This window comes from Trichomycterus rosablanca, chromosome 17, assembly GCF_030014385.1.
Source record: "Trichomycterus rosablanca isolate fTriRos1 chromosome 17, fTriRos1.hap1, whole genome shotgun sequence".
Taxonomy (NCBI): domain Eukaryota; kingdom Metazoa; phylum Chordata; class Actinopteri; order Siluriformes; family Trichomycteridae; genus Trichomycterus; species Trichomycterus rosablanca.
Window position 1 is genome coordinate 30,754,181 of NC_086004.1, and position 13,652 is coordinate 30,767,832.

At 44.8% G+C, this 13,652-nt stretch overlaps 1 protein-coding gene across 1 annotated transcript in view; it reads right to left on the bottom strand.

The window, feature by feature from the left end:
* Positions 1–527: 527 nt before the first annotated feature.
* chsy1 (chondroitin sulfate synthase 1) overlaps positions 528–13,652 on the bottom strand; it is a 34,444-nt gene continuing 21,319 nt past the window's right edge. Inside the window, exon 3 of the mRNA XM_063012595.1 lies at positions 528–3,174. Coding sequence (XP_062868665.1) covers positions 1,579–3,174 — 1,596 coding nt within the window. The 3' untranslated portion in view covers positions 528–1,578. The remainder of the gene's footprint in view (positions 3,175–13,652) is intronic.

The following is a 13,652-nucleotide window of genomic DNA, read 5'->3' on the forward strand; positions in this document are numbered from 1 at the left end:
ATTAGGCTTGCACAATAATAATGAGGATTTTGTACCTTTTACAAAATATGGCTTTTTTTACCCCACTTTAGACGAGTCAGTTTTCTTATTGCACTCGCAAACCGGCGCTGCGTACAGATAAAGTTCACAAATGAGGAATTATAAATAATAATAATAATAATAGAAATGGAAGGACGACCACTTCTGAAAAGTCACTGGACAGTTAAAAGGTCGCTGGTTCAAGCTCCACCACTGCCAGGTTGCCACTGTTGGGCTCTTGAGCAAGGCCCTTAACCCTTAATTGCTTAGACAGTATATAATGTCACTGTACTGTAAGTCACTTTGGATACGAGCGTCTGCTAAATGCTAAAGATGTAAATATAAAGATTTACCATCATTCCATGTTTTGTCTATTTAAGGACAGTGGCTCTTATTGTGGTTCAGTGGAGTCCTAGATCGATAAGAAAAGCTTTGTTACCCTAAAGCGTGCCAATGGTAGACTGTAGGAACCAGTGTGGCTAATCAATGAACAAAATGTAAACCATGTATTTATGAAAGAGTTTTTTTATTTATTAATATATAACCTTTCTCAGTTAAATGAGGGCAGAAGAGAACAGAGGTACAAAAACCCCGAACACAGATCGAGTGTGAGAGTGGAACATTGTGGAAGAGCAGGACACAGTCCTGAAGGCGAGGTGGTGATCCATTATCACCCCTGGACAGAAGAACCAACTCTGATCCCGCAGATTTACAACAATCACAGAAACAAAAACACGGAAATGAAAAAGCTGTGAGAGAAAATTAACCTCAGTGATGAATTCCGGGTAAAAAAAACGTTCATCTGCTTTCAGAGCTGAAAATAATCAGACGTTCAGTACCTGCATCCTACAGATCACACACACACACACACACACACACACACACACACACACTCGTACACAATACCTACAGCAAGTCTTTGGTAACCAAATAAAAAAACTAAAGACAAAATAAGAAACGTGTTGGTGATACTGCATATTCAATAAATTAGACAGCGGGAATGAACAAACCAAGTTCCAGCAGTTCCGTTCACAAAATTCAACATCATAGTACAAGAAAACAAACAAACAAACAAACAGTGTCAAAATACAAACCAGAGAAGCTACAGAACTGCAGACGGTTTGTGGCCCTTTACTGCGAGACACTTCCACAGATCATTTCTGGCGTTTGTGTGACTTCCTGTAAACATTCACAAAATATGAAACACTATTTTTTTGCACGTAGGCGGATTAACTCCTCGTTCAAGTAAGTCCTCCAAACACACTGCGATTGGCGTGCGCATCACTGAGGTACACAGTATACTTAGAGTCCTCACACGAGGGGCCAAGTTTTGGGTTTGTGGAGAGAGAAAAAAGAAAGAAAAATAATAAAGGAAACACTTCAGGGTCCGTCTGAACCGGGGGGCGTCCACATACTTTATAAAAAGGAGTTATTTCAAAATAAGTCTCTGCTATGAAAAAATAAATTAGGTAGTCGTAAAGAGGAAGACGGGTGGGTGGGTGGGGGGTGTAAGGGTGGGTGGGTCGGGGGTGTAATTAGGGAGGTCCATGTTGGCAGGGTCTATGCTGTCCTCACTGAGCCATTGTTTGAACTATTGATCCGACGGTAGGCGTGGTCGTTCTTCTCCAGCCACAGCTCGGCTAGCTGCTGCATGGACCCGTGTGACGAGGCTTTGGAGCCCAGACACATCTTGTACTGTTTGGGATCGAGGTTGGGGTCACATATGATGGAGTGATGGACGTGAACTATGCCAGTGTCTGTGCTCCTGAAGAGTTTCATCCCTGACTGGACGAATTTGTTGAACAGGTCGACGTCCTCCATGCCCCAGCCCTGAATGGAAACGTCGAACCCGCCCGCCCGGACCAGGTCGCCCTTGTAGACGCAGACGATCCCGAAGCCGAAGTGTCGCCACAGGCCGGTCTTGGACGTGAACACGTAGTGGTTGTTGCTGGGCACTTGTCCGGCGTAGACGACCTTGGGGTCGTACTGGCTGAAGATGATGGGGAAGTAGGTCTGCTCGGCGAGGACGGTGTTGGAACGACAACGCTGGAGAAAATCAGCAGTAAACAGTAAGTCCACGTCACAGTAGAAGAGCAGGGAATCGTTGCTGAAGTGGGCCGAGCCCACCTCCAGGGCCAGGGCGCGCGAGAACGGCCCCGAAATGGGTTCCATCTCCATGTCTGCTCTGGGATACTTCAGTCGATATTCCTTCATCAGCTCCATCTGCTTCACACGCTCCGTGTTGTTGTCCGTACTGAACAGAAGGATCAGGAGCTTCACGTTCTGGTTTGGAATCAGACAGATCTTCTCAAAGTTGGTCATGAACCTGACAAAAATCTCATAACGTCCAGCCAGCGGCACCAGAATGTTCACCTTCTTCTCTTTAGGTTCTGGTTGCTCAGCCGCTGACCTGCCCAGCTTAAACGGTACGAACTTCTTGAGCGAACTGGAGAGGAAGGAAAGCGAATCCGAGCCTCGGTTGATCCTGGCGGCCAGCGCTCGAGCGTCCATCTCGTCCTCCTCCAGGAACTGGATCTTGCTGAAGGTCTGCTGAAGGTAGGCGTGTCTCCTGACCGGCACCGTCATGGTCTTTCCTTTGTGCTTCTTATAAAGCAGCAGCAGATCCAGCACGTACTCCGCCCCGTACATGGGATTAACCCGCCGGTACCCGTACTGAATCTCTTTGAAGTCGATGACCCGGCCGCGGGTCTTGGCGTTAGCGTTGATCATCTCCATAACCTGCATGATGATGTCATCCAGCGCCATCTTCTGCGAGGAGTCCATCCCGCGGCGTGGCGGCTGCCCGTCCAGAGCGGAGTAGATGTACTTCCCGGTGAGGAACTCCCACTCCAGGACCTCGTCCCGCTGCCGTGGGTGGAAGCGCATGAAGGACGGAGCCACGCCCAGCTGCAGGTCCTCTTTCCGCACCTCTGTGTTGCCGTGGCGGCTCATCTGGACGATCTCCCGGTGGAGCTGGACGGTTCGGTGTCGCAGCTCGGCGATCTTGCGGCTCAGCATGTAGCTGTGCAGGCGGTACTGGTAGGGCGGGTTCTTGTTGGGGTGGAGCGTGATGGCTCGGTGGATCTTACTGTTGTGCAGGTCGCGGATGTAACCCTTCTTATTCGGCTCGTAGTTCTCATAAAACAGCTGCTGCATCTGGAACACAAAATAATAATAAAGTTTAGTTCATCAGGAGAAGCTCTGAAGTTCCTGACAGTGTGCTCTGAAGGTCCTGACAGTGTGTTCTGATGGTCCTGACAGTGTGCTCTGATGGTCCTGACAGTGTGCTCTGATGGTCCTGACAGTGTGTTCTGATGGTCCTGACAGTGTGTTCTGATGGTCCTGACAGTGTGCTCTGAAGGTCCTGACAGTGTGTTCTGATGGTCCTGACAGTGTGCTCTGAAGGTCCTGACAGTGTGTTCTGATGGTCCTGACAGTGTGTTCTGATGGTCCTGACAGTGTGTTCTGATGGTCCTGACAGTGTGCTCTGATGGTCCTGACAGTGTGTTCTGATGGTCCTGACAGTGTGTTCTGATGGTCCTGACAGTGTGCTCTGAAGGTCCTGACAGTGTGTTCTGATGGTCCTGACAGTGTGTTCTGATGGTCCTGACAGTGTGCTCTGAAGGTCCTGACAGTGTGTTCTGATGGTCCTGACAGTGTGTTCTGATGGTCCTGACAGTGTGTTCTGATGGTCCTGACAGTGTGCTCTGAAGGTCCTGACAGTGTGTTCTGATGGTCCTGACAGTGTGCTCTGAAGGTCCTGACAGTGTGCTCTGAAGGTCCTGACAGTGTGTTCTGATGGTCCTGACAGTGTGCTCTGAAGGTCCTGACAGTGTGCTCTGAAGGTCCTGACAGTGTGTCCTGCAGGTCCTGTATGCTTTGTAAAGGCACAGTGATTGACAGGTCGAGGGTTCGAGCCCCATCAATGCCAAACTGTCACTGTTGGGCCCTTAACAGTTCTGTAAATGAAAGAATAGACTGATGAACTTTTGATTAAAAGGTTGCTGGTTCAAGCCCCACTGCTGCCACTGAACAAGGCCCCTAATCCCTGAATGACTGGAGTTCAGAATACAGACGATTTGTACCAGCCCTCATAAATCAGCGCCTGCTGAGGGGCGTGGCTGAATCTTTAGCACCACCACGTGTGAGTTGTATTAGGGTCGGTACCGCTCGCTGTAAATGCTCCTCATAACGAGCTCCAGTGTAGCGTAACCAGTCTGATTAGCTGCACGCGCTGGTTAACGATTAGCTTTCACCGCAGCTCGCCCACATAAACAATGAGAGGATTTAAACTCAGCAGGAACTCACGGCTGGAATCATCGTCCCTCCCACAGGCACTCCTAAAAACAACCGACATTAAAGAAGCAGCTCAGCTTCACTCACACAAAACCCCCAAGAAATCAGCTACTAATGGTACACGCCCAAGATCCCATACACAGAGTCAGTATCAGAGCCCGTACCACCCCGTACCTCCCACAACCATACAATACCACCCCATACCTCACCACAGCACCCCATACCATCCAATACTACCCCATATCACACTGCATCACCCCAAACCACACCAATCCACCCAATACCTCACCAAAACACACCATACCACCCTCAACCATACAATACCACACTGTACCACCCCGTACCTCCCACAACCATACAATACCACCCCATACCTCACCAAACCCCCCCCAAACGATCAAATACCACCCCGTACCTCCCACAACCATACAATACCACCCCATACCTCACCACAGCACCCCATACCATCCAATACTACCCCATTTCACACTGCATCACCCCAAACCACACCAATCCACCCAATACCTCACCAAAACACACCATACCACCCTCAACCATACAATACCACACTGTACCACCCCGTACCTCCCACAACCATACAATACCACCCCATACCTCACCAAACCCCCCCCAAACGATCAAATACCACCCCATACCTCACCACACCATACCTCACCCCAAACCACTCATCATTTCCTCTCAATTTCAGATTCATGACACTGAACCCTGCAGGTGGTTTTTAGGAGATGAGCAGCACCGATCTGACAGTTCCAGTCCTCACCGCTCAGCTCTGAGAGCTTCGGGCCTGTAGCAACGTGCATCACCTGGAACTTCCCATGCTAATGTACCATCCTGCGCCGTGGCATTAGCACAGTGGATCAAACCCTCGGATTGTTTACAGAGCGATTAAGACTCCTGACAGAAGACATGAAGTTCACCATGATCACACTCATCCCACAAAAAAATACCCAAGATTAGCGATTATTCCAGATGCTTCACTTCACTAATCAAGGGTGTCGTTCCAGCCTGAGGGTGGCACACCTTCTACCAACATCTAACAATTAGTCGTTTTTAACATGGACTGAATCCCCGGTCAGAGTTCTCCAGCTGCACCGGCGTTCCTCTACAGAATTCATCTGCTGGTTCCTCTCAGGTTCCTGTAATCAGAGCTCGAGGACACAGACGAGAGTTTAATGAGAAGTCGACGACGTGGCCGTCAGCACTTTCACAGCAGCTCAGTGATAATCAGAGCTTCAGGGGCCTCGGTGAGGGACCCACACCTGAAGGTCGCAGTTATACTGAGCTGATGGATTCATTCCACACCTGAGCACTGAAGGTCACACGGCAGGTGAAGGACGCAGCAGGACTGAACACTGACGCTCAGACGTGATCAGGATCTCTGAACATGTTCCAGACAGCCTGATGTTCTGCACCGTCCTGTCCAGTCCCTCACCATACAGACCAGTTCAAAAGATCTGGTTCCTCTCCTGCCATTCTCAACCGTAATGACCTACACCTCACCTTCACGTCACGTCATCTTCAGGTCACCTTCACCTCACTTAATCCTTCCATATTAATCCAAGCAGCAGCTCAGAGAAGCTCAGACCTCCAGACCCACTCAGATGTGGAGCTGGTTGGTTCTCATCAGAAGAAGATGGCAGGAACGATGATGATGTGATAAGTGGGCTGAACAGAAGCGTCAGCAGAAGCTTCTCACTCCTGAATCCTGCTGCTGCCACCTCGCCGCTCTGACAAGGTCAGAAATCCGGGCTGAAGATTTATCAGCAGTTACCACGTAATGGAGGGATAAAAATACCATCGTGTTCCTGGTAACGGTGGAACCTTCTGATCAGAACCAAACCTGAGTTCCTACTGAAGAGGAACAGAACGTGAGGAGGTGCTTCTCTAGGGGCTTCACCAAAAATGAAATTATAGAATGAATAAAGGAGCAGGTTGGAATGGAAGGTGGGAAGGTGGAAATGATGAAGAACATGAGGACCTCAGGGGTGTTTCTGAAGGTCAGGCTGCCTTGATCCATCTACTGGTTCTTCCAGACCAAACATGGGAGGCCACTGGAGCTCCTTCAGACCAAACCCATCAAACTAAACCATGTATAACAGAGAGATTCTTCCCCAAACACCTAAACCTAATAATAATGAGGGTAATAAAGAGGGTGTCCACATACTTTTGCTCATATAAGGTCTGTGGGTGCCACGCTGACGGCGTGTGTGATGTAACCAGAACACGTTATCAGTGTGTAGATAAAAAAGCTGCCCAGATTAACAGCACAACATTCCAGACTGAGAGGAGTCAGGAGGTCCAGCTCTGTGCCCGGTCAGTACCGCTGTTCCTGTGAACCCCGGGGTAACACACGTCACCCTGATAAAGCAAACAGAGTCACACGGAGACGACAGAGCAAAACAAACCAGAACCAGCCTGGAGTCACGCCACACCCACACCACTAACTACAGCTCACACAGACCGAGACGGACCAGCGACTGACCATGGCTCCAGTGCTCCAGCGCTCACTCCACATTCACTTAAAATGAATTAAATCTGAATTTAGTCTCACACTTGATAAAGGAACCGGAGAACCAAAACCTGTACAGCCAAGTGATCAAATATATAATAATAATAATTATTATAAATAGTCTTAATTATAATAATAATGTTAATAATATAATAATAATTAATATAATAATAATGTTAATAATATAATAATAATAATTAATAACAATAATGTTAATAATAATAATTAATAATAATACTAAGAATTAATAATAATAATATACTATACTAATAAATCTTAATATTAAGTGTAACAATAATAATATTGATATATATTATATATATATAATATACTGTATATCAGTGATAGCTCAGTGGTTAAGGTACTGGACTAGTAAACAGAAGGTTGCCGGTTCAAGCCCCGCCACCACCAAGTTGCCACTGTTGGGTCCCTGAGCAAGGCCCTTAACCCTCAATTGCTCATTGTGTAAGTCGCTTTGGATAAAAGCGTCTGCTAGATGCTGAAAATGTAAATATAATATATTATTTATATATTTTATATATTTTTATTACATATATACTGTATATATATATATATAATAAAAATAAAAATACAGTATTATTAAAATCTATAATAATATTAATAACAGTGACAATATTTATAATTATATAATTAATAGGTAATAATTATATTCATAGTAAAATTATATGAATAATAAATATTGTAATACCTTATTAGAAATAATTAATAAAAATATAAATACTAAGAATAATATATTAATATTTATAATAATGATTATTATAATGTAATTTCATTATTATAGTAATAATTTAATATATTATATATTCTATATATATCAATATTACATATAATTATATACAGTATTTATTGTAAAAAAAAAAAAATCTAATATCAATAATAATCATATTAATAATTTGTTTAATTAATAATTATTTAATAATAATGTAGGAGAGTCACATTTTCTTTGTAAACTTCTAATATCAGTAACTGTCAATCGTAACAAACCTGTTAGTAATGAGTCTGCCATGTTTACGTTTGTTTCTTCATATAGAGCAGTACGTAGTAAAGTGAAAGGTTTTAGGGGAACAAACCTGCACCTTTAAAAATAAACAATAAGAGGATCAGGTTTTGGGTTTTAGGTTTTGGGTTTTAGGTGTTGGGTTGTAGGTGATCTAGTCCTGAATTTAGTTTAAATAAATGAATTGAGACGTGATGAGACGTGGTGAGACGTGGTGAGACGTGGTGAGACGTGGTGAGACGTCTTTAAACTCTCAGGCTCCAGCACACCGCGGGTGACCGGCGTTTTTTCTTTCTCAGATGAAACGTTTGAACAGAAATAAAATAAAGTTGAAATGAATCTGAGGAACATCATCATCATCATCGTCATCATCATGAGCGTCCGGTGGAGGAACGTGTGAGGAACAAAGGAGGCAGTGTGATGATCTAACAGGACCTGGAGCTGGAACAGTGAAATAAACTCCGGCGGGACGGAGACGTGCTGAGAGATTTCTGAGTTTATGTTTCTGAATCTGGCAGGTACGAGCGCTGAAGGTTCCAGCTCACAGCAGATCAGTCAGATGAACAGGAAGTGGATCTAGTGTAGAGGACTGATGGAGGTCAGGAGCTCCGAGTCTGATCCAGCAGAGGAACCCGTTCAGAGTTTCTCATCAGAGACTGAAGTTCATGAACGTCTCCAAACATCTTCATTAATCCTGAAGCTCCTCCTGCGTCATCGTCCCTCCGTCAGTACCAGAACTGATCCGGTTCCTCTACAGAACATGACCAGAACCTTTAGAACCTTTCATCTGGGTAATAAGAGGACGTTTCTGTCAGAGCAGAAATATGAAGCAGCATCACAACACTGACAGACGCCCAACATCAGCGTGTTCGTTTCATCACGTTAACTCCCGTTATATCAGAACCTCGACGTGCTGCTGAATAAAAGTTCTACAGCTGCTCCAGATGTTCTTACAAAAACATCCTGTAATATTATTATTATTATTATTACATTAATATAATAAATATATTTATTCTAAAATGTAGGACACTAGTGCTATTGTTAATATTATATTATTATTATTTATTTTACTATTATTACTTTTTTATTAGTATTACATTAATATATTATTATTAGTACTGTTATTGTATGTAATAATAATATAATATATAATTATAATTAATTGTATTATGTTATTATTATTACATTATATTAATATATTATTTAATATAAAATGTTACTTTTGTTCATTATTATTATTTTAATATTATTATTTTTACATTATTATAATGAATATACAGTGTATCACAAAAGTGAGTACACCCCTCACATTTCTGCAGATATTTAAGTATATCTTTTCATGGGACAACACTGAAAAAATGACACTTTGACACAATGAAAAGTAGTCTGTGTGCAGCTTATATAACAGTGTAAATTTATTCTTCCCTCAAAATAACTCAATATACAGCCATTAATGTCTAAACCACCGGCAACAAAAGTGAGTACACCCCTTAGTGAAAGTTCCTGAAGTGTCAATATTTTGTGTGGCCACCATTATTTCCCAGAACTGCCTTAACTCTCCTGGGCATGGAGTTTACCAGAGCTTCACAGGTTGCCACTGGAATGCTTTTCCACTCCTCCATGACGACATCACGGAGCTGGCGGATATTCGAGACTTTGCACTCCTCCACCTTCCGCTTGAGGATGCCCCAAAGATGTTCTATTGGGTTTAGGTCTGGAGACATGCTTGGCCAGTCCATCACCTTTACCCTCAGCCTCTTCAATAAAGCAGTGGTCGTCTTAGAGGTGTGTTTGGGGTCATTATCATGCTGGAACACTGCCCTGCGACCCAGTTTCCGGAGGGAGGGGATCATGCTCTGCTTCAGTATTTCACAGTACATATTGGAGTTCATGTGTCCTTCAATGAAATGTAACTCCCCAACACCTGCTGCACTCATGCAGCCCCAGACCATGGCATTCCCACCACCATGCTTGACTGTAGGCATGACACACTTATCTTTGTACTCCTCACCTGATTGCCGCCACACATGCTTGAGACCATCTGAACCAAACAAATTAATCTTGGTCTCATCAGACCATAGGACATGGTTCCAGTAATCCATGTCCTTTGTTGACATGTCTTCAGAAAACTGTTTGCGGGCTTTCTTGTGTAGAGACTTCAGGAGAGGCTTCCTTCTGGGGTGACAGCCATGCAGACCAATTTGATGTAGTGTGCGGCGTATGGTCTGAGCACTGACAGGCTGACCCCCCACCTTTTCAATCTCTGCGGCAATGCTGACAGCACTCCTGCGCCTATCTTTCAAAGACAGCAGTTGGATGTGACGCTGAGCACGTGCACTCAGCTTCTTTGGACGACCAACGCGAGGTCTGTTCTGAGTGGACCCTGCTCTTTTAAAACGCTGGATGATCTTGGCCACTGTGCTGCAGCTCAGTTTCAGGGTGTTGGCAATCTTCTTGTAGCCTTGGCCATCTTCATGTAGCGCAACAATTCGTCTTTTAAGATCCTCAGAGAGTTCTTTGCCATGAGGTGCCATGTTGGAACTTTCAGTGACCAGTATGAGAGCGTGTGAGAGCTGTACTACTAAATTGAACACACCTGCTCCCTATGCACACCTGAGACCTAGTAACACTAACAAATCACATGACATTTTGGAGGGAAAATGACAAGCAGTGCTCAATTTGGACATTTAGGGGTGTAGTCTCTTAGGGGTGTACTCACTTTTGTTGCCGGTGGTTTAGACATTAATGGCTGTATATTGAGTTATTTTGAGGGAAGAATAAATTTACACTGTTATATAAGCTGCACACAGACTACTTTTCATTGTGTCAAAGTGTCATTTTGTCAGTGTTGTCCCATGAAAAGATATACTTAAATATCTGCAGAAATGTGAGGGGTGTACTCACTTTTGTGATACACTGTATATATTATTAAATGCAGTTTACTGATTAGTGATATTATTATTATTATAACATTATTATTATATTTTACTATTATTACTTTATTATTACATAATTAATATTTAATATATTTTTATTATTATTTATATTATTATTGTTGTTGTTTTAAATAACATTATTATATTATTATAACTGATATAATTGTTATTAGATTTCCTATACTTATGAGCGCTATAATTATTATAACATTATTATTATTATTAGATATTATTATTATTATTGTTGTGGTGTTTTCTGGTGTTTTCAGTATTTAGAAGAATTTTAAGTTGATTTATTTTCTCTCTCTGGGTTTTAATTCTTTTCTTCTGATTTTAAACGTCTTTTATTCTCCTGGTTATTTTTTATGCTGAATTGAGTGGATTTATTGAGCAGCTTCTTCCCTCTGATCTTCAGAGAAGCTTCATCAGATCTTTATTTTCCTCAGGCGGGACAGAAGCAGCAGAATCTTATAAAGACCCGAATAATAAAATTAAAATATAACGGATATAAAACCCCTCGTTATTATCCAGTAAATTAAATCTGTCAGTAATGAGACGGTGATCAGATTCAGTAACGCCGAGGTTCTGAGGATCAGACGCTCAGAAGAACTCAAAAGAACTGAAGATGATGAGAAGATCTGAACATCAGGACTAGAGACGATGAAGATGAAAGTCAGTGGTGGTGGCTTCACATCATCATGAAGAAATCAAACACGACTTTAAATCAAATAAAACCATTAAAATCCCTCAGAAACACAGAACTGTAACTTCACTCAACCCTTCAGTCCTGATGCCCCGTTTATACCCGGGTCTGGTGCACCAGGGTGGCATCACTCTGAACCTGGTGTGTGGTGACGGGGTGAAGCTGTGAGACGCTCCATCAGGGAGCAGAACATCTGAAGCATCACACGCCCGAATAATATAGGAGGAGAAAGAACGACGTCTAATCATCTCACTGCTGCTCACTACTGACCACCATCACGTCCACCACCGACTGTAAACCAACTGTTCACCCGACGTGACCAGAAGTATGTGGACACCACTGTTAACAAGAAGCTGGTGGAGCTTCTGCTGGTTTAGGATGATGGAACGATGGACGGAGGTTCAGATGGAAACATGGATGATGGGATTTTCCAGCAGACCTCACTGAGGTAAATAAGAGGGTGAGGATGGAACAGGAAGTGGAAATGTGGGCGTGTCAGAGGAACAGAGAGGAGAAGAGAGCGCGGTGAGAGTTCGTGTGAGATTAAAGTGATTAAAAGTGACAGAACGCCGCAGAGGAACCATGATTAAAACCTAATTATATAGAATCAGTGTGAGGGAGCCGCCACCCTAAACAACCTCCACCAATCAGAGCGAGAGACGCCGCCATAAGAGGAGAAGCTCCAGGAATAGAGATGTTTAGAGACGATGTGGGACACCTCCCAACCATCACAGCTCTGATCTCCTCACCATGCCCAGCCTGGAGCGGAGAGCGCTGGGTTTGGGCTGAACCTCGGGCCGAGACGCGACCAAAACCACAAACCGAAAGGTTCCCGCCCACACCTGAAGCAGGTACGTCCACTCCAACTGGACACACACCACAGCTTCATGATGAACAAGCTGGTGGTTCCATCTGAAACCTTCACCTGCTTCACCCTCATCATAATGAAATCACATCACATCCCATAAACGTTCCTGCAGGAGGTTCCTCCAGCACCTCGACGTTCCTCAGCATCACGTCCACGAGGAACGAGTGAAGAAACTCAACAGGAGGAGCAGCCTGGAGCTGTTCAACCAGCATGATCTTCTCTGCAGAAGCTCAGAACTTGTTCTTGTGATCCATGAAGATCCCTGGAGATGCAAAGATGGCACAGTGCTGCTGAAGGGTTGATGGGATGAAGCGGGGGGTTGGGTTGTGTACAGGTGCTTAAGTCTTGGGACGCCACAAAGAATAAAAAGCTCCACCATAAAACGACCCTACATGACTGACACTGCTGTTATTAGGAAGAGGTCTGGGAGCGGGCACACATGGTGGCAGCTGTTGGCACCGCCAGCGTGTTGGGTAAATGTCGAGGGGCCCGATCACCGGGGTTCTCCCTCCAAGCTCGGCTACAGATCTGTTCTTTACATACGGCCTGTAAATCCTTTTGGTCGCTATGACGACACCATGACGACGCAGCTACCGCACGATGCCGACGCCGTCCGGACCGGCTGATGCCAACCTGGTACAATCGACCCGAGACCACACAGAACACGGTGCCGCAGAAATCTGAGAGTACACGGACTAAAATCATTCAGTCAGGTTCCATAACCTGATGAGTCATGCTGATGAGGGAATCGCCAATCCACCTGCTGGCAGGATCTGAGTGGGAGGAAACCAGAGGAAAACACGGGACCCTGGAGCAGCAGGACACTGGCACTGCCCGCACTGCCCAGACACAACCAATCCATGTAGTGTGATCGAGCGCCTCGTAATCAGACGAGTTCATCAAGCTGAGCAGGCGTCTAAAAGCGGGTACAGCAGCACTGCGTGGTCCTGACACCCGAACGTGAGAGGATCTCCAGTCAGTGGTGGATCAGAACGTCACTGCTGAGCAGATTCAGACCCTGAATCATCCATCACTCCACTAACGGCCGTCCCGAGCCATTAAACCCTCCCCGAAAACAAACCGCCGTCTCTCCGGAGGAAACGCCGCCGCGTCTGTGAAAGCCGCCGCGCTGACGGAAAATACAGCGACAGAACAAATAACGAGACGCGTCCGGAAAGCGCCGAGCGTTCACGCTTCACTAACGGAGCGCGGCGGAGATTCATAACAAACCATCAATAAAAAAACAACATCATCAGAAACGGCGTCACCGCGTCAGAACGAAG